General features: G+C 39.8%; 4 protein-coding genes across 5 annotated transcripts; 2 read left to right on the forward strand and 2 right to left on the reverse strand.

Moving 5' to 3' along the window:
* Nucleotides 1–323: 323 nt before the first annotated feature.
* Nucleotides 324–8,894, reverse strand: mis18a (MIS18 kinetochore protein A). Its single transcript, XM_079566218.1, has 5 exons — nt 8,643–8,894; nt 8,386–8,452; nt 7,840–7,962; nt 7,027–7,129; nt 324–950 (listed from the first exon to the last, which is right to left on the reverse strand). The coding sequence occupies exons 1-5, from the start codon at nt 8,869–8,871 to the stop codon at nt 891–893; spliced, it is 582 nt and encodes a 193-aa protein (XP_079422344.1). The 5' UTR covers nt 8,872–8,894; the 3' UTR covers nt 324–890.
* A 513-nt stretch (nt 8,895–9,407) lies between these two features.
* Nucleotides 9,408–12,109, forward strand: haus1 (HAUS augmin-like complex, subunit 1; the record flags this gene model as incomplete). The annotated part of the gene is made up of 9 exons (XM_079566797.1): nt 9,408–9,428; nt 9,600–9,774; nt 10,447–10,582; nt 10,655–10,789; nt 10,879–11,002; nt 11,379–11,444; nt 11,528–11,599; nt 11,913–11,960; nt 12,025–12,109. The coding sequence occupies 9 exons, from the start codon at nt 9,408–9,410 to the stop codon at nt 12,067–12,069; spliced, it is 822 nt and encodes a 273-aa protein (XP_079422923.1). The 3' UTR covers nt 12,070–12,109.
* Nucleotides 12,110–12,891: 782 nt separating this feature from the next.
* eva1c (eva-1 homolog C (C. elegans)) lies at nt 12,892–17,544 on the forward strand. Of its 2 annotated transcripts, XM_079566224.1 has the most exons (8): nt 12,892–13,510; nt 14,528–14,730; nt 15,161–15,284; nt 15,601–15,753; nt 15,896–16,039; nt 16,598–16,675; nt 16,748–16,837; nt 17,094–17,544. In XM_079566224.1, exons 1-8 carry the CDS (start codon nt 13,405–13,407, stop codon nt 17,450–17,452), a joined length of 1,257 nt encoding a protein of 418 aa, XP_079422350.1. In that variant the 5' UTR covers nt 12,892–13,404; the 3' UTR covers nt 17,453–17,544. The 2 variants fall into 2 exon arrangements, with proteins under 2 accessions (XP_079422350.1, XP_079422351.1); XM_079566225.1 differs by lacking the exon at nt 16,598–16,675.
* A 1,415-nt stretch (nt 17,545–18,959) lies between these two features.
* Nucleotides 18,960–21,761, reverse strand: cfap298 (cilia and flagella associated protein 298). Its single transcript, XM_079566227.1, has 8 exons — nt 21,656–21,761; nt 21,217–21,383; nt 20,823–20,990; nt 20,612–20,679; nt 20,384–20,542; nt 19,487–19,618; nt 19,322–19,417; nt 18,960–19,251 (listed from the first exon to the last, which is right to left on the reverse strand). The coding sequence occupies exons 2-8, from the start codon at nt 21,353–21,355 to the stop codon at nt 19,141–19,143; spliced, it is 873 nt and encodes a 290-aa protein (XP_079422353.1). The 5' UTR covers nt 21,356–21,383; nt 21,656–21,761; the 3' UTR covers nt 18,960–19,140.
* Between the last annotated feature and the right edge of the window lie 29 nt (nt 21,762–21,790).

Below are 21,790 nucleotides of genomic sequence, written 5' to 3' on the forward strand. Positions count from 1 at the left end.
GGAATCCAAAACAAAAAAATGAAATAAAATTATACATAGACGAATCCATTGATTTCATTGAAGTCCTCAAAGGCAAGTCAGTCAAAAATACTTTACGTTGTTTGTTGTGTTGTTTATTCCCACTTCTACCAACACATTAGCCTAAAGTGTTCCTAGATACATTTAATGTGATTACAAAACAACGGTAACAAAGCCATTTCTGTAATTTAAGAACTATTATTTAATATGACAACAAAACAATGAACAGACCAAGAAAAGTTAAAGAAAAAGAAAAAACATGGCATTATATAGAAACAGTTGTGTAATTATGAACATGAAAAAACGAAAAAAGAGGCAACGCTAACGGCTCCATTATGAAAACTATTAAAAAGCTATAAGGTGAGGCAACAGTGTCAACGAAAGCCAATGGTGTGCAACAAGATGTGGCTTGAGCTTTCCATTTCGAAAGAACAAAGGTAATGTGTGTGTATGTGTGTGTGTGTGTGTGGCTCTGCTCGGACAGATCGATACAGCTTTCCGCTGAGTGTGCAGGTTGGCTCTTGATGAAATCCTAGACAAATAAACATTCAGCTCAGGGCGCCGAGCAGGCCGCATACTCGCCGCGGAGATGTTGCCATGCACCACGGGAGGCCGGCTGACAGCGTGATTGATTACAAGTGTGGCCGCTCTTTGTTTCGCCATCGGTAAAAGCGGCACAAAGGAGCTGAGCGACTGTACGCGCTTGTGTGTGTGCAAGGTGAGTCTTAGGACAAAGTGATAGCGCCGGCGAATGGAAAGCAGGGGCTAAGCTATAGGGCTGTATATATGATGAAAGGTGCGCGGCTTGCATCTTGATACGAAAACCCACCACATGGCTGTTTGTCATAGTCAGCCGGTATGTCACATTGGTCTTACAGGCCAGACTCGATCTCCTCGATTCTCTGCGCCATGGACACCACCATCAATTTTACCTAGGAGGGGGAAAACAGGGTGTAACGTTAATGGCAAGGCGAGGTTTCTGATGGCGAGGAGAAAGGCAGGCAGGGCGTTTTAAAGAGATTTCAATTAGGATCTGATCAACAATGGACAGAAGCAGGAAGCAGAGGAAAGGAGAGCGAGGGAGAGGGGGGGGTGAGATAATTGGAAAACTGGAGAAATGGAAGAATGACGGACTCTAGGGGAAAGTGGTCAGGGTCGGATGAACGTGTCGGAGAGGAGAGTGAGGGAGAGGGAGCAGACACAGCAGCAGGTCAGGGTGTGCGCAGAACAGATTGAGAGGAAAAAACCCAAACAAGTGTCTACAAGTCAGTCAGACAGAGGACGAGAAAACAGCGCCACAAGGAGATGGTGATGGTGACATTATAAAATCCACCAGAGAGGACGGCACAGACGAACATGAATAAAACACGATATGAAAAAGGTCTGGAAGGAAACAGGAGACCACTGCAAAATGACCTCATGTTTTATCATGTATAAAAGGAGGTGGATCGGGATGACCAAAGAAATGGTTAGTCAGACCTAACCAGGCTCAGCGGTGTTATACAAAGAAGTGACGTCATTTTTCTGTCATTCTTTGGTGATAAAACATAATCGTCAAATTTCATTTAGTTGGTCCTCATTAATGTCGGAGGCTGTCAAAGTGATAAGCCACATGTGTCGCCACAGCTGCCCTGGACCTGACTGAACAGCAGCTCGCCAGTCCTTTATAAGTAAAGCTCCCAAAAAGACATTCTATATTACTTTGTGCACCAAATGACTGAATTGTCGAGCACAATCGACTCAATCTGCATAAAGGTAAATGTAGTGACATATTAGTGATAAGTGATGTTAGTGACATTGTAGTGACAAGATATTCATATGGAAAAAGCACCAATATAAACGATATAGATTTCATCAATAAAACTGCACTCTTTTGTATCATGTTTTCTGAAAAATGCTTGGTTTTCACCTAACCCATAGTTATATCATATCGTGTGTCGATATGATACGTGAATATCCATACATGAAATTTTGTCCATATCGTTCAGCCCTACTTTGGAGCATAAGTCGCACCAGCCTTGACAACTACCTGGGCACGGAACTGCACCATCTACAAGCCTCTCCCGGCATCACGATGTTCAAGTTCTCATTTACAAACTCCTTCACAAGTTTCTCGGTCACACCAAACTTTCTTTCTGCACTCGATTACCGTTTTTTAAATCTTCAGTGGTACAGGAGTAGCATTATTGTGAGATCAATAAAGGATTATCTTATCTTATCTTAGATACTGGTACACAAGCCAGAGCGACCCTCTGGCATGTGAAAATATATATTGATATACAAGTCGCACCTGAGATTAAGTCACACCCGCAGACGAACTATGAAAAAAAGCGCGACTTATAGTCTGGAAAATACGGTAAGTCCCACACAGTAATTACTCAAGTATACTCCAATCATTTGTTCCTTCTGCTGTAAGACGGCATGGCCTGCATTATTACTATTGCTGGCAGCTTTTGATCAGTTTTTCTATCTTGTATGAATGTGTAGGTTCTGGACACCTGATTGTTATTCCTCTTGTATTTAAATATTTAAATCTATATGGGGGATTGAACACCCCTTCTTTGGGCTTTGGACACAAGCACATTTAGAAGTCTAGTCTTTCGCCTCTGTGTTTGTGTGGTCATTCTAGCGCTCAGAAAAGAATAAACTGGAGTGGTCTCTTAATGCTTTCCCAGAACTATACAGCCAGGCCGTTTAAAACATGCCCCCGGTCTGTTTCAGTATCAAAGCACAAGCATCCCAAGATTAAATTTGTCTAAATAAATTGCGCTGTAAAAGCGGGCCATAATGTTTTCAATTCAGCGTACGTCCAGGAGGGGAAGGTGAACTGAGTAGGGCACACTTTCCGTCAAGGCCATACGCCATAACTCATTGTAACAGTCCATCTCGCCAAGACTTTCACGGCACGCCCGCTATTGATCTCTTTCTAAATTTAATGCTTTCGTCCTTGGCCCGTGCGTCACCCTCATCTGAAGTTTCATGAATATCAGTCCTGTCGTTTTTTTACAAATATATGGGAATAAATAGACAAACAGACAAGGACAATTAAAGTCGTAAAATGTTGAGGTCTAGACAGTGGTTGGTTTGAGAAATATAATGAAGTGCTCAGTAACACTCAAGTCGAAGTCGTCAAACCAGTCTTCGTGAGTGCTTAACAGTTTGATGTTATGATAAGCAAGCATTTGAATTTCTATGCAAGTCAATGCCTATAATGTAATCAAAAGGTCCCCAAGAGAAAAGATGCCTATGAAATAAATCAACTAAAATTAATTCACTCAAGTCGGTTTAATCTGCTGCAGACCTCCACTGGGACCAAACACAATCAATGACGGATTTAAGTTGCAACCTATATATAACATTAATCTAATCAGATATGGGGCATGTGGGTCCTTTTCACCTTCACAAAGGCTTTAGTTTGGAAGTAGTTGAGTGATAAAGAGTTAAGTAGGCAAGAAAATATGGATTAGAATGTAAATGTAGTTCCTATTCCGATGGCCATAGTTTCTTTTACAGACGAAAATTCCATTCTCTAGTCCAGGTGTCTCTAGCCGGTACCAAGTGAACCCCCCAAAGGGTTTCTACATTTCAACAAAAGCTCGATGAGTTACATTCGATCATATGTATGAAATTACATTACGCTGTAGATGCTTTTTCTCCTTGTGCACCCATTTACTGAGTTACACACATATTGACCAGTCTGCCAACATTTAGACGCAGTAAACAGAATTAATTTAATTTTTGTAATTTGTGTTGAAATGTGATGTCATTTGTAAAAGCATCTCAGGAGCTGAAAGACAGGAGAGCATTGCTGTTTTATTACTTTGTTATTTCCCCCCCTATCAATCTCATTGCTCAATATCATCTTTGGAAACTGGAGAAGTTCCAAAAATTACGTGGTGTTTCCGATTCATGTAAGTTATCTTTCGATTAGAATTACTAGGAATTGCGTGCCATTTCTGTTTCTGAAGAACAAGAAGCTCCCTTATCAGTCAGGGTTCAAGTCACAGATTCAATCACAGCCCTGACAGTTTGCTGAAAGTCTCTGGGTCCGTGTGCCAAAAAAATAGAATAAAACGATCAAACCTCATATTCTTAATAACGCTTCAAAAGGATATCGCTCCAGAAAAGAATGCTGTGGTTAATCTTAGCTACTTAGCCACCAAAGTAAATGTCACAGAGTAAATGACTCGGGTACACCCACAGATGTCAATTAAACAATTCCAGAGGATTTCCAATGACTCTCAGAATGCTGTTGCTGGGCCAAGTCACTGCCAGAATTACAAAGAACTCGATCATAGTCAAGAGCCAAGGGCACTGAAACTGAAAAATGTTCATCACCTTATTCCAGAAGTTCGCGTGGGCGCCGCCATGAATTGTGCATGTCCCTTTTCTCCTGTTAGTTAACATAGGACTGAAGAAGTCAAAATACAATCGTTTCCTACATAAATACAAAGCCGATTTTAGGCCGTGCAGAGAAACGATGCAGTGTTGACTTGTTGGTGCAAGTGAACATTGGACATTTTGCACAAATCAATCTACTAAACATCAGATTTTAGCTGCGAACATTTCCCCTCGTTCTGCCCTCATTGAACGGGCTTCGCGCTCTACCGGAAGCATCAATACAACAGTGCCAGTCCAAAGCTGAAAAGAGGCAAAAGTGGGCGGAATAAGGTGAATACCAAGCATTTGCAAATCGAGTAGTAGTGATCATCATAATTTGCGCATTTATTTTCTCATAAAGTATTCTCTCATCAGTAACACACCATTTCAAATTGTAAAGTAGGTGTAACATGCCCACAAATGGCTATATAAACTAGGGCTGACTGATACTGAAAGAACTTGCGATACACGGTACAGCTGTGCAATATCACGATAACGATATTATTGCGATATAACATTCTAATTAAACACAAATTGTAAGTAACCAGTTTTCAGAAAATTGTGCCAAAAAAACACTACATCAGGACCAAAACAACACTACAATTGAACTAAGTTAGTAAATGTTCAACTAAAACTGAACTTTTACACATTTATAAGTCCAATGCATTGTTTGTTTTTGGCTGAGTTTGCATAAAAATGTGTGAATCTCAGATGAAGACTTTAGTGATATTGCGATATATTGTGGTTTCTTGCGATATGGATATTGCATACCCTAATATTGCAATACAATATTTTTTGCGATACACAGTACAACCTCAAAATAATCTACCCCTTATTCATGTTGTAGCAAAAGCGTTCGGGAAATGCCTTCGTGCCAATTTGCTGTCATTGTTGGCGATATATCACTTTAACATAAGTTAGTAAACTAGCATTTGGTTTGGAATGTCAACAGTCATGCCACACATTGTCATGAGTTGTGCCCGCGTCTATAATTTTGCTGTCAAAACATGCCACGTCACGACAGAACCAGTGTGAGGCAACACATTTGAATATTCCCTGGTCCAGGGGTCTCCGACCAGGACCAAACAAGAAACTACCCAAAGAGTTTCCCACATTTCTACATGAGATTTTCCACAGATATGAACACAAACAGCAGCAAAACAAACAACACAGGCAATATGACAAGTGAAACATGTTTTGCCTACAATAATTCTGCAGAGCAGTGAGTAGCTCTTTTGCGTTAATTGTGGCAGAACATTTTATTTACGTATTATAACAAAGGGTAAATAATAGTTCCGCTGTTAACTTAAAGGATTGCAATCAAATAATTTAATACAGCAAACTCTATGCCATTTTTAAGATCGAACCGCAAGTATATTTTGGTTTTAACAGCAGTTTAGTTAGTTTGTTGGTTTCTTGTCATTGATTATATTAATTATTAATAAATTATATTAACTTTCCATCCATGTGACATTTTAGAGATTGTTCCTTCTAAATGAACCTTGGTTATATCATCACCGTGTGGAGGAAATTTGCATACAGCAGCTTCAGAACTTGGCTCATCTTCAATCCAAACCGGTTCTTCTTCCAATAAAATGCCACATCTATTGTCAACACTTGATGCTACATTCAAAGAACAGATTTATTAGCTTCTTGTGTTATATAACTTAAAACAGCACAAAACCAGATCTTAATAATTTCCTTTGAAGAGACTTCTGTTTAAAAAGGGAGTAATTTTAAACCTATAAATTCTTGAGACTATTTATATTCCTAAATGAACTTCAGAAGAACCTGAGCTGGTTCAGGGACTTTCAATAAAGGGCGAAGGCCAAAGGCACTGTATGATCAAAACATGTTTTTCTCGTGACAAAGATTCCTCAACAAACCCCCCTCTCTATTGTACCCGGTTCAAATGTCTGTTTATTATTGTGACTCACTATCGCCACCTACAGGCAAATTGGCGCTAATGGGAAGCGTCAAACAAAGGGGGTCCAAGGCAATCTGAAAACATCAAGATATTGCTATTTGTTTTACATTTGGCTGAAACTTTCAGTCAGATAGATGGGCCCTCTATTATGATCACAACATATACAAATAAAGCAAAAAAAGAGAAAAAGCTGCATATTATTATTTTGAATTACGCTGTGAGTAATTATGACAAATAAAAGAGTTTTGTCAATTGAACTGGAACCCTTTTTTTTTGAATATTTTGGTTTATTTATTTATCGGACCTAAACAAAGGGGCGATGAGGTAATGTCTGATCTAAGGGTCTGCCGATCACAGCCCTGAGGCCTTTCCCAGAACAAAGCTGATGTCATTGTTCGTGTGCAACCTGTGAATTGGTAATCAATATGAGCAAGCAATGGCAAATCAGTCTGAGACAACAACTAATTAGTGCTCGGTAATTAGTCAAAAAAAGTTTCTACATTTGTTATTGTAAATGTATTTAGGTGACATTAATAATTCATGTTAACTTAAGATTGGCTTTTTCTGCATCAAGTATCAGTGCTATAATATCTTTACATTTATATTGGTGGAGGAGGTTTATTTGTAACAGAAAAGGCTTTACACTGTGGCCAAACCAAACCAGGAGAAGGAGACAAAGAAAAGCAGAGGTAATAATTCACCTCTTTCAGCTGTTGCTCCACAAAGCCTCTGTACTCCAGTGTCACCAGCTGCTCACTGGGGCCCTCTGCTGCCAACATCTTGTTTGCAGAACCCAGCACATAACTGCAACATGAATGAAGAGAACACACGCCGATATTCAACTGATACTGTGTATATATATATATATATATATTCAGGTACCGTTGAGGTGATCGAAATATGTTTAGTTCATCTACACCACTTATTACAGAATTCAGTTTCCTATTATCCTCATAGCCAAAATCAATAGAGAAAGCTTTTTTTTTTTTTTTACAGTATTATTATTACCTTTGATAGAAAACGTATTTGCAAAGTGATGTAAAAGGAAGCAAAAAGAGTCTTTCCTTTCATCATTTCCCATAAGACAAGCGAGTGATTTGCATTAATCATTTGCTGCAACTTTTTTACACAAACAACGTCAAATCCCCCCCCTAAAAAAATCACAGTACTAATGACTGATGTGTCGAGCAATTAATGAAAAGGATAATGAAGCAGGCTTGGATCAACAGGGGTGCAAAAGGGTGCATTACATCCTCATTTCCCTCAGCTGTAGTTTCCTTAAAATGTTCTTTAATGACGAGAATCATTATTAGCACCCTTTGCAAACTCCAGTGCACCCTCAATCAGATTGTTCAGGAGCCGGAGCAGCAACAAAATGAAATTATTAATTCAAATGTAAAAGATAAAACAATATTAGTTGTACAGCATAATCATTATTCAGCCCCAAAAGGAAAGCATGCCATGTTTAGCATTGTTGATAGATTTTTTTGCATATTTGTATGCTTTTAATTTACCTGTCAATGTCGGCTACGTTAAGGCAGAAGGTAAACCTCTTGTGGTCCAGCTTTCTGGGAGTAGATGAATAGACCATCCCTATCACAGAATGACATCCTTGACAGATGAGGTCCACAATCAGGCTGCAATGATATGAAGGAAAATTAGTAAGGGAGGTCGACTGTTTTTCAATGTACTGCACTGGCAGGTGTGCATGCAGGGAAATCCCAAAACAAATCTATACTACTCAAACAGGAGTAATTAAATGGCACAACAGCAGATAGGTCTGTCCTTGATCTTCTGTTCTACTGGACCCCCTCTCAAGAGGAACTCCATTAATAAACTGACTAATATCTATGATGACCATACTAGATTGCAGACTTTCAATATTCGATCATGTGTAGCAAATGCTAAATACATGTATTTCCTTAGTGTTGATAAAACAATGACAGATTGATAGAGGGAGCACAACATAAATATATGTAATTGTTACAGTGTATCACTGCCTCGTCAAGCAAAGTATAAATGCAGCACACCACATATACAAAAATATTGTTTTATATTACCACATGGATCGTTTATCTGGTTCATACATCCGTGTCTCTTTTCCAACCACGACATTCTCAGTGATTTCTAGGAGCAAACCATAAAAATGTAAGCAGAGAAATGCTGAGCACACACACTGTTTTTGTGTATAGATTATTATGGACTACAGAAAGAAAATAGCTTGAAAAGGCAACAGTCTGTCTTCGTTCTTGATCTTAAGGTAATTGTTCATTGTCCTAATAAACAAAATAATATACGACTTTTCTTTACTACTTACTTTTTAATCGTATCTGAAGAGTGTCTTCAGTACCATCCCACGACAAGGAGTCACCGACTGGCAGCTTACATTTCGCGCAGATAAACACGACAGGCCCATCCTCCGGGTCTTCCGCCTCTTCGTGTCCAAATAGCTTATCTCCAATGACGGATGGGTCTATGCTTGTTTCAAAAGTTTGATCTAGCGATGATTTACGCGGACGTTGAGGTGTTTTTTCCCTGTTCGCCATCTTTCTGAACTCCTGTGCCACACTTTTTTGAACTGATAAAGTGGGCGGAGAGAAGTAAAAATATACATGACCACGCATTTCCGGCTTCGTCTTTTTTCTGTTTTAATAATTTGAAATGCAGAACTCTATTACACGTCATTCATGTGTATTTAACTACAGCACTGACAAAATATTCAAATTAGAGATTTAATTCACTATAAATATGATGGTGGTGTGCGCGTGCATTGAATTGCGTAGTAAATATATGTAACTCGCTTGGGCCAGTTATTACCTTTGTAAAGTACAGACCGGATGTGACCACTGGTATGATAAACGTTTTCGTATCATTTACATATATAGTTTATTTTCTAAGTATGTATGGCAGTACTTTGTGGCACAAAAACTTTTACCGTTTAATATAAATGTACGTGTTTAAAGATTAGTTGAAAGTAACGCATTTCTGTGCCGTGTCTGATTGGGCAGTTACCCGGAACTAAGCTTGGGGCGGGAATTCTGTTAAAAAGTTGTTGATATTTTTGCTGTAGCGATTTTTCGAAATGGATGAGAGGATCAAAAAGGTAAGACAGCTAAATAATCAGTTTACTTTATTTGAGCAGTTACATTTTCTAATTTAAAAAACATATAATAAACACATTGCACAGGGCTCAGATGGAGTAGGCTGAGGCAAGAAAGCTTATGAGCGTCTACCCCAGAGTTGTTTCTATTTGGTCATTCCATCATTATTTCAGGTAAACAGCTGGCTGAACGCAGTGTTTGGGGATCAGCCAGTGCAGCAGTTCGAAGTCAACACTCGCACAGTGGACGTACTTTATCAGCTGGCACTGTCCAGTGAGGCTCGGTGTAGGGACACGGAGCTCCTCCTTGAAGACCTCAATCAGAAAACAGCAGAATATCAGGCTGATGGTAAGAATATAATGTGAAGTATTTAATGGGTATGAGGTGCCAATACAAGTCTATGGGAGAGACACAGTTTTAGAAAGACATCACCAAACAGAAAATGTACAAATGTTCAACTTTATTATTATTAAAGTGATTTGATTGACTAATCTAATCTCTAATCGCTGAAAGTCTGACCAACATCAAGCGCATCATTGTCATCTCTTTTGAACACCTTTATTGGACAGTTATTTGACCTGAGTTGAGAGAAGACGTCGAACTTTGGGACCGTTTTTGTTTCATGTTAATAGGTCCAATTGAAAATACGGTGAAATGCTTTTGTAACTGTGTTTTTTTTATAGTTTGGAATAAATCTTCAATTTCATGTTGTGTGTTTTTGTTACCACATACCTGGCTAGCAGGCTTAATATTGATTGATTTTTTCCCCCAAAAGTCTATTGGGATTTTGAATGGAAGTTTTAATTTAGTTTGCTGAATGTTTCTCTGCGCTCCTTGTACTGTCTTAATGTTTACTAAATAATTTAGGTAGGAGTCATTGTAAATGACAGGTTCAAATATAGTATATATGGAATCCTCTGTGATTATGGTTTATCTTAAAGCATGCATTGTTCCTAATTGATGTCTTCAAGTATGCTACGATTTTTTTTTAACTACTGTATCTATCCCTTTGTTGTCTAGGCGCTCATTACCAGGATGTTCTCCTAGAAGGGGTCGGCCTGTCGTGTGCAAGCCTGACACCAGCGTGCACCGACTTCCTTTCTGCTTTAGTGGACAATGCTATGGCACTGGCTATCAGAGACACGTCCCTCGGCAAGTAAGTTATCATTAATGGTGTAAAAAAGAAAATCTTTTTGCTTAAACTGAAATGTTTGGTTCTTATGTTCAGCTTTCTCCCAGCGGTGAATAAACTCACTAATGAACTTCTGGAGGTTGAAAAGTCTCACAGACGTCTTGAAAGGGATCTCCAGGCTCTGGGTAAAAGGCTTGGTTCAACTTTAGTTCTCCGCGGGAACTTGCAAGAGTATGTTTTTATTCAGTATTAACCAGGTTCTGCAAATGAATATTATATATGTGTTAGAATATCTAAATCAGTTATTTTTGAAATTGTAGGGATATTAACAAAACTATAAAAACACAAGCTGTGGAAAGTGCAAAAGCGGAGGAGAGATTGCTTAACATGGATTTTGTGACAACGAAGGCAAAAGAGCTCAGCCACAGACGGGAGAGAGCAGAGGTATGTCCATTTTACATCACACTTTTCAACCTTCACTGGCACCCAAGCTTCTCCTCAAACTGCCTTTAAGAACCTTTACCAATATCCATTTGTCCAGAATAACAGTAGTTTAAGATGAACCTCACTTTACAGATTCAAACCAAACCAAACCATAAGACAAAGTATTATTGTAGGTTGAAACAGTTTTGAGCAGTTTTTTGGAAGTGATCAGTGATATTCTGATATGTAGTGAGAGTGTGTTCCACAGGGTGGGGAAACAATGACCACATGTAAAGGCACAGGACTGGTCTAGTGAGAGTCTTGAAGTATAATATTGTCTGTGGGGGCGTACATGCCAAATGCTACACAGTGCCAAAGTTTTGCCTTGCTCCCGCAGGCTCAGCTTTTATCCAGGAACATGGACAAGTCTTTAACCCACCAGGCCATAGTGCAGCTCTCACAGGTAAATCTATTTCAGTAAATTAATATTACCCACTTTCTGTTTTTGTGTATCTTCATTACTGTTGTTTTGTGTTGTCTTCTCAGGAAGTTGCTGCAGTAAAACAAGACTTACTTCCCTTGAAGAAGAAACTAGAGCCCTATATGGACTTGTGCCCAGTATGTTGTTTTTTTCCTCTTTGATACAGCTTTGTAAAAGTCATGGTGACTGTACTTACTAGGTTTTCTAGGCCAATCTATTGTGTCTTGTAATCTACAAAGGTTAAAAAAAATGTGAAGCAGCTTCTGTAACTTATTAACTCTATTTCACATCAATTAGTGGAATCAAAACATTATTTGAGTTGATAGAAGCATCATTTTAGCTAAAAAACACAATAACATAAAATTCAAATGTGATTATTTTTGTGTATTACATTTATTGGATATTCTTAATTTTGACTATAATAATGTGGTTCTATTTAATTCCCGACAGAATCCATCTCTTGCTCAAGTCAAAATATTGGAAGCCAAAAGAGAACTGGTGAGTGTGTACAAAATTACATAAACTGCTTGATCGTTTCCACTCATTTATTTCTTGATTTTAGGCATCACTTGACTCCAAACTAGAGATGGACATGGAGAGTAAATGAATGTCACTCATTGTATAGATGTTGTCTTCTGTTTTGCATGTAAAAATAAATAAAAGGTTTTATAATATTGCTTTATCTGAACTTCCATGTCCTCAGTTCCCAATCACACAAAGACTGTTTGCTACAGTACCTCCCCTCTAACGCAAAATTACTCAAACTTTGGGTCTTTACTCAACTCTTTTGATCTTCAGTGGCATTTCTACACAAAAACAATATTGCTTTGACACAGATGACAAAATTCCTCTGGCTTTTGTGGGATAAAGCTTTTGAAAGGAGCTCGAATCCACTCCCCGGATGCTTAAAACTATAAGTGCAGAGAAGGGCTGAAAGTAGGAGCCCCACTGTCCATTTTCTATGTTGGATCTCACCCCCTGTGTGCCCCCCTCAGTGTGGGACACCCAGACATCTGTGTTGGCTTGACTCTTATGTGCTGGATATGTAGAGTGACTGGTTACCATGGAGGGGGTCCCGGATTTGAGGAGAAAAGCAATGCACTTGATTGAGATGCCTAATGAAAAGCGCTGTTGGCAGGCAACAAAAAAAAAAAAAAGATAAAAAATTGTAATGGTTACAAATGAGAAAATAACATAGACTCTTTTTGTAAGCAAATGTTTCATCTTTATTCCCATTGGATTTGTTGTGTGGTTTTGTACCAGATTCCTCCATTTTTCTATAGGCTTGGCACTGGCCTTACAGTCTTACAAGTCCAAATTACGCAAGAGTACCTAAAAATAACGCAAATGAAACAAGCAAGAAACTATTTTTCGCCATAATCCCGTATGTAAATATGTGCCTCCAAGGGTCTCCAGCCAGTGCGTGTCTTTCCTCGACCCCCTCTCCCTCCAAAATAGTTTTATCTGCCACGCCCACTTCATAATTTCCTCTCAGCTGTTACTGTAAGTCGCTTTCAGTTTCCTCCTCGTTTTTTTTTTTTTCATCCATTGACTGATATCGGAGCTTATTCAAAGCAGTAACGGGATCCGGTCGAGCGCGTGAACTCGTGTCGTCTGTCGGCTCCAAACAACTTGTTGCGCAGCTGCTATTTCCAACCCGCCTCAGTGTGGTCCATTACAGCGAGCCACGAGACCGGCCCACACACTTCATCTTCTTCCAGAGAGAGAGATTACTACTGGGAACTGGGATGTGAAGGAATCAACCACTCAGTCTTTAAAGGGACATTTGTTGTTGTTTTTTTTGGGTGGGATGGAGCGAATAAGCGACGGGGATTCTTTACGCAGGAGGTTTATGTTCAGCTGCAAGATTTGGTTGTCAATGGGCCGTTTAGTGCGCAGTGGAGTTCGTTTAATATGATTACAGGCACGAGGGGGGACAGTCATGAGCTGGATGCGTACTGGACACGCACTGGACTGGGGCTATAGCCTCTTCTACCTGAGCCTATTACTGTGGACCAGGCGCATCAACGGACTGGCGGACTTCTCAAGTAAGATCTTAATTAAAGAAGATGACAAGAAATGGTCTCCTGTTGATAGTTTTGCGCTGCACCAGTATGTGCACCTGGATTTCTGCTTCAAGTAGGCCTGTCAGGATAACGAAGGTGAAGTTCGATATATTGAGGCAGGAGAGTATCGCGATAAACGATATTATTGACTTTAACGATACTAGACACTGTCAACTCTCAGTAAACCTGACAGTAAACCTTTGTTCTAAAGGTGCATCATCATATCCTAAAACACCACAGAAGCTGCAATAAACATGAAATATAATGTAGCTCAATTTGCTTCAGTTAGAAATCAAAGGGGAAATGCAAATAAATGTAGCCCAAAAATGTACAGTTTATCTATTTTCTATTGAACGAAATGTTGATGTAGTAATTATCGTGACGGCCCTAAAATCCACTTTTTGTTAAATGACAGTTTCAAGCCTGTTTTGCCTATGTTGTGGGTGGTGGAGCCTGACATGTAGAGGCCCATAGGGATTTAGTTCTGAGTACCTTAGGCTTGTTTTGTTGTAGATCAGCCTTCACACTGATGTTGTTACATATTGCTCTAGACATTATATCAGAACCGTGGGAAGATTTTTTAGTTAGGGGACAGAATTCCCCCCCCAAAACGCTTTTTCTATTCATATGTACTACTTATTGATATTGCATGCCGTTCGCAAACTATCCACCAAGGGGTGCTGCACGGCCCTCAGCACCCTGGGTTCCTACGGGCTTATATTGAGTGACAGAATCCCCTTCGCTGTACAGTCATGGGAACATATTTTGGTTAGCAGGTGCTGAGGGACAAGATCTGCCCCCAAAAAATACTTTTCTGTGCTTATTTCCCATTTATTAATATTGCCTGCAATGTGTAGCGTAAACCATCCACCAGGTTGTGCTGCAGCACCCTCAGCACCCTGGCCTCGTCGCTGTATACCCTACATAAGGAATTAAACTTGACTCTGACTACAACAACTCTACACTTTTCTTACTCTATGTTTTCTTCCTCTGCCCCAGACTACCTGTCCCGGATCATCACCAGTCACTCAGCTCACGCATGCGATGGTCAGCCCCTGCGTCTCCATTGCCCTCGCCACTCCACCATCTCCGTGCAGTCAGCCTTCTACGGCAGCGGAGAGACGCGGCTGTGCCAAAACCTTCACCCTGAGTCTCCACACCAAGGCCAAAACCACAGCTGCTCTGCTTTTACCGCTCTACAGGTGCATGTTATAGATGAGGAGGGTAATGTTGTTTTGTCGTTGGAGTCTTTTCTTATAAGAATGTGCTGTCCATCTGTTTCCAAGCTTGTGATTATATGTGCGATACGATGCCCGGACCCCTATTTATAAGTTAGTAATGCACAGTTGTTGTAAAAGGAAGTGTCATTTGTTCGACTAATCTCATAACTTATCATGCAACATCATCTCAAATAATCGACACTATAAATTACGCCAAGGCCAAGATCAAATCTGTACTAAACCAGGTAATAGGTTCTTAAACAGCCACAGGTGATGTCTAACTGCAGAAGGTCATGATGAGGAGTTAATGCATTTTCTGTGTTTCTTGCTTGGATTTGCATACTTGCTTTGCTCTTTTATATTAGTAACCAGTAGATGACGACAACATTTTTATTTCTATTTCTTTTTTTAGAAGCTGCTGTCCGAGTGTCAAAGCCATAGAGATTGCCAACTTTCTGTGAACCACCTGCTCTTTGGGAAAGACCCTTGTCCAGGCACCACTAAATACCTCCACGTAGACTACAAGTGCAAACCAAGTAAGACCTGAAGCTGATTGAGTTAATTTAGTCATATCTGTCACAACCATTCAAAATCACTTATTTTCCTGTTCAATTATCTCACGTCAAGTCCTACCTCAAAAAGAATACGGCTTTTTAAATACAAGGAACAAATAGCACTAGAACCCACTGTGAGTACCTATAGAACTGACTCTAAAACCAATCTCTAACCCAAGAAAAATAATTTGAAAAGCAAAAATGTTTCTCAAAGCTAATATCCTCTTGCAGATTCCTTCACAACGTGTTCTCCTTTCATCTTCTACTCCCTCATTAGTCTTTTCTGTTCTAATCTCAGCTGAACACAAAAGACATGTCGCGTGTGATGGAGAAACTCTTGTCCTGCGCTGTAAGCCCCCTAAGATGCTGAACATCTACGCAGCTGTGTACGGGAGAAGTTTGGGACACAGCAACACCTGCTCTTCAAACAAGACCCAACCACCCCCATTTGGTGAGACTAGAATCCCCTCATAATCTCTTCATAATTGTATCTGTTAGTTGACTGAATATACCCGTCCAGGTGTTAGTAAGGAGTCAATGAAATTTACACAAATTCAAATGTTGTAAACGTGTGTCTTTTTATTCCCTTCCAGAGTGCCTAAACCATGAAGCTATACATTTAGTCTCCAAATCGTGCTACAGCCAACACAAGTGCGCCGTTGTTGTCAGCAACCAGACCTTTAGGGACCCCTGCTTCCCAGGAACCAGGAAGTACCTCAGCGTGCTCTATTCTTGTGGTAAGAGCCTTAATGTTTTCCCATGACAAATTTAAAGTGCACAAGAAATGATATCATGTGTGTTCGTCAGCCCTATACCAAATGTGTCTGCAGTTTCCTTGAGTTGATTCTTATCTTCTGTTCTTACTGGCTTTTGTTATCACATCCACTAAAACAGTCGCAGGGAATAATAGTTCCCTGGCTTGACTTGGCTGAATGGCTGACTTCCTGTGAAACTTCCCGTGATTGGCACAAATGCCGATGAGCTCATGTGGCTTCATTGTTCATGGATTATACTCAATATCAGATGTGACTTGAGCGTGCCGCTGAACTATTTCCTTACATGCTCGGTGCTGTTTTGGCACCAGTTAGTATGTATACACTTTTAGGTAACAGTGGGAAGGAAAAGGATTCAAAAAGCAATTTTGTCACTCATTGAATTCAAGTAGGAAAAATTGAAATGTCTGAAGTTTCAGTAAAATGAAAACTGGTATTGGCATTTATCTTATTATTATGGTTAGGTAGGCTACTATGGTTTGTGTAAATCTAATACATTTTACCTCCAATGGTGTTTTGTAGTACCGCAGAGTTTACTGAGAGAGGCAGACCCCAGCATATTTAAATCCACCTCTCCTCCCCCTGTGGACAGGAACAAAGGTAAACCCATGAAATCAAATGTTGGAGCTTGACATTTTGTGGCATTTTGTCCCATGTTGCTTCTCCATACAGAGGTTGAAGCTTTTCCAAAGGGCTCGAGAAGGCCGGACGCTTCAGGAGCGGTGATGAGCGACTCCCTGTCAACCTACGCCTATATCAAAGGTAGAGTTGATTCACTCAAGGGGGACCAAGCAGCTGAAAATTGTTGTCATACCACAGTATTGTTACTTTAGTATTCTTTCATATTACCCAAGAAGTATATGATATAATAGATTATTCCCAGTATATTTACTCACTGACTATTCACAAACTCGAGTAAAAACACAGGCTATTACTTACTTAAATATACACAAAGATGCCTAATCCATCTGTCATCCTCACATGCGTGTCTTGTCCCCCCCCCCCCCCCCACACACAGAGCACTCAGAAATGGCAGCGCTGCTCTTCACCTCCAGCGTCTGCGTGGGCCTACTCCTCACACTGCTGGCCATTTCAGTACGGGTTTCCTGCTGGTGTCACCGGGCCAAAAATCGCAGGCCAAACTGTCCAAAAACAGTCCGGAAACACTGTGAGAAAGAGGATGTTAGTGATGTTACAGATGACACAGAAAGCTCTTTAGTCTCTGTGGCCGAGAGGAAAACCGTTGTCGGCTGGGAGGAGGTGACGTTTGTGAGTGAAGCGGCCGAGCGAGCGGAGAGGATCGAGCGCAGAGACATGATCATACAGGAGATCTGGATGAACGCCTATCTGAACGGCAGCTCATGTGGACCACTATGAATGAGGACAACACTAATACTGAAGAACTCTGTATGTTAGCTATATGTTAAAGTTTTGTTATATTTTATACCACTTTTTTCTGACACTGAAGCATCCTCAAGAAGTATTGGATCTTTTTGGGTGTCCACAATTTTTTAGCATCCAATGGGATAAGATACAGTTTTTTTAAGCTTTGGCTCTCACTGAAATTATAGTTTGAGGTTTTAATTGCGTAGATTTATTAAACCTGCATTAAAAACTACCAATATGTGCCAATTCCAACAAACATTGGTCTCAGGGCTGCTCCTTTGGCTGCCCCTGGATTACATAGTATTTTGAAAGGAAGTGCCCAAAATTCACAAATGCGAAACCCTGTCAAATATATCCTAAATCTGCACTTCATTGCTTTTTAAACATTATAGGCCAACTGAGAAACCCCATAAGTCAGGCTTTTCTTGGCATTATAAGTACAGTTTTCAAAAATATCATTAATGTTTGACAAATCTGGATGAAGATTCCCAAAGAACATTTAACTGTTGTTTCAGTGTTGTATTTATTCACCAGAGTTAAGCTACAATTCTACACACTGTAAAAAGGGCAACTCTAAAGCTATAACTATAAGCTATGTCTGGCTTTGTTTATTCTGATACAGACGCATGTTGCTGCAAGTGTGTTTGCGCTGAAATGTATGTTGCTATTAAAAACATAAAATTGGCAAGTAGGCTACAGGGTGCGGCGTGGGAACTTTCTATTTTGACAATGCAATAAAAAACTGAACATGTTTCAAAATGCTTTATTTATTTATTTTTTGCCTGTGTTGCCACAACATGGGAAATTAATTTTACACTGTTCTTTATTGTTGGCCTAAGGCGATTTCCACACTTTCAGGCAAGTTGACCAATATATTGGCAATTTCGGTGCAGAGGTAACTCTGTAGGTCTTCTACTCTAAAGTTAGTAATAAACTGATTAATGGTATTAATAAGCATCGTATTAAAGGTATTAACAAGCTTCTCAATACATTTACAAGCACATTGTTTATGGCCTAATAACATCTTCTAAATACCTTATAAACAGTCTTATAGATTGCTTATAAATAACTTATAGGCAGATTACTAAGGTTTATTAATGCTTTAATATGAAGCATTACTGAAATACTCATGAAAGATTTGCCAATACTTGCTTGCCCTATCTGACCCAGTCTCTGCTTCATTTCTGTCCTGCTTTTTGTCATTTAAACCACATCTAACATTTCAGATGTTGATTATTATTCTAGTTCACCTTGCTTTTATCCACTTTGTTAAGTATTAACTATTCATGTTCAGGTTTTATATGTAATACACCACTGGTGTTTGACTGTATGTGGTCATAATGTTTTGATGCATTTACCTCAAAAGACACAGGCGTGACTTCTTCCAATGAATAATCACACAACTTTCAACATTATAACGTAAGATTTTTGTGTTTTGTGTTTTCACAGCTTCGGAACAATAAGACACAATTATTGAGTTCACATATCAAATTATTTCATTTATATTCTGCACATACATAAACTTTAACTCACATTTTCTTTCTATAATGAAAATAAATATCAGTAAAGAAGGCAATTTGTTCTTTTATATGTGGCAAATGACTAAGAAGATACTGTTGTCCAAGCATTGGAAAATGTCCAGGAAGCCGTTTCAAGGGGTATCTTTTCTGTTGCAATCTTCATCTTGGGCCCCATTTGATGTTGGTCAGTCCTTGAAACTGCCATTTGAGAGCCTGTCTGTCTGACCAATCGGAGTCCAAGTAGCTGTCATCATCAGCTTCCTCCAGTTTCTAGAAAACAAACACAATACTATTAGGTGTGGCAGAGTAAAACAATAATATAATTCTTTGTTCCCTGTACCTTGCGCTCCTCCTCTCTCCTGTGGTAGTGCAACATCATCTGTTTATGCTGGTCCTCTGTAATCAGTGGCTCCCTCGCTGGCGCCCCCTGTCCTTTCTACATGGAACAACAGCTGTACATTGTCAACCAATTCAAACAACTAGAACAAAGAGGTGAGCTTCTGACCTTTTGGATTTTAACCACAAGTTTTGTCTTCTCATTTTTTCCGATGTAGTCCTGGAGCTTTTTTCCCCTCTGCATCTCTTTGGCAGCCCACCACAGCTGACACTCCTCCTCTGAAATTACGCGAAGAGACGCCTAAAAAAAATGAATGAAAAGCATAAAGTAAGGGAAAACATAAATAACAATAATCACCTTTTAAATAGGATATATTCTTCTACACTCTTTAAAGCAGTAACTCGCGGCCCTAGAGGCCACAAGCGCCACTGCAGGTGTCGTAGCATGTTGTGTTTTTTTACTCATTAATTGCCTGTGAGAGTAAATACTACTCTGACAGAAAAGACAATGGGAGAGAGGCATATTGTATGTACAATGTACATCCATTTTTTTCACTCAAATGTGGCTGTAAACACTGTTTAAGTGGCGCTAGCCCGAAGTTAGCTTTGCCCGTTAGCCTGTTTGCTTCTTCGTGATTCCATTAGTGTGTATTAGGGCCTCCAACCCGTGAGCAGCAAAGTTGCAAGTGTGGTTTTCTGGCCAGAGACACCAGGGGAGATGAAAGACCCCCAATCATCCCATTAACACTTGTATTACCCACAGAGGGACTACGGAAAGGATTTATTAAGGTAAACAAGTTACTAAGTACTGCTTTAAAATAGACATGAATAGAATACTACACTATATTTAGATCGGATTACCTCAGGAAAAATTCATTTGTTCATCTGTTTCGGTATTTCATGATTCAGCATCTTGTATAGATCAATGGATATTAACCCCACACTAAAGAAATCTAAGATAACAGGTTTTCTATTGATTCTCTACCCTTATGAGTGAGACTCAATCAATAAAACATCCATCCCTGAACAAGGACATCCACTTTAACATTTCAACAAAATACTTCACCTGTGTTCCTGAAAGGTCTTCTCTGTCCTCCAGCTCCATCCTGATAGGATCATGTGGAGGCAGACCCATTGGGTAAACGATCATCACGGCACCCCTCAGCTGGTCCAGGGCATCTTTAACCATGTCCATAGTGACACAGACATTGGCCTGAGCTTGTTTCTGCAACATAATAAATGTATTACACTAAAGGAGCTATATTGATTCAACTATAACTGGAAAACACTTTACTTTTGAAATGAGTGCCTTTGCTTCATCTGCTGTTTTCATCAAAACCTCTTTCATTTTGTCATTAGGAGCTGTAAAAGAGAAATAGGAATGTTTATGATCAGATTTTTTCAGGTACTATTTAACCCTTCAGCGTTAAGAACATTTACATAATACAGCCCTTTGCAATGCTACACATGTTCTGAGAGTGTACTTTATTTACACAAAGGCTTACCTTGTCCATTTCTTCTGCCTATCTCATCCTTCCTCAGCACTGGCCCCCCACTAGGAACACACTTCTCTTCCCATTCATCTATGAGCTTCAACTCTACAATCTGGTCCTCCGTCAGTCCCTGCATGTTGGGGGGCAATGTGCTGCCATGATCGGCCAGCTCTGTGATTTCTGTAGGAACATAAATGTGTTCGTTCGTTTCACTTTCCCTCTGCCAAATAAAACTCTATATAAAGTCTCAATAACAACAAGTTAAACCAGGGGAGCAAATAGAAGGATGCAGTTTCTCATGGCCCCCGTGTTGTCCTTACTGTTTATGTAGACGTTATGTAGACGATGGAAAGCCAAACAATCCTCTACATACAATGACTTCCAAAAAACCGGATATCATATTCACCTGCACAAATCCTCTCCACTTTGAGTCTCCCGTTGTAAATAGCTGTAATTTGCTGGATTACGGTCTCCAGAGGTGAATCCACTGTGGTGTTGAACAGAAACTGGCTCTCATCTCCTTGTTTCACATGTAACTGCACCATTTCGTTGTCCTCTCTTCCTCTTTATTCCCTGCAAAGATATTAAAGGAGCAGACTAATTCGATGGTGGAAAGTCGATGGTGGAAAGCGAGACTGTCCTCTGAGTCTTTTTGGATAAGTTTGGGGTTTGTTACCGATGTAACCATAGCAACAGAAGCGGCCGTAGACACTTCCAGAAAACATCACGTGCTAAATGCTAATGCTAACTACTCACATGGAGTTCAAATTGAACATTTCATCGGCGACTTCGTATCAGTTTAAGAGCCAGGGTGCTTTCCGTTCCAACAATAAAAGTGTCTTTACCTCAAAAGAACATTAAAGTCGAATAGCAACGCTAAATCATCTTGGCAAATGACAACATTGGCTTCTTCGACTAAGGTTTTTGTTTTTAGGTTGAGCAGCGTTTCCAATGTAGTGGCGCCATCCAGTGGGCAAAAT

The sequence above is a fragment of the Gobius niger genome (genome assembly GCF_951799975.1).
Source record: "Gobius niger genome assembly, chromosome: 11".
Lineage (NCBI taxonomy): Eukaryota > Metazoa > Chordata > Actinopteri > Gobiiformes > Gobiidae > Gobius > Gobius niger.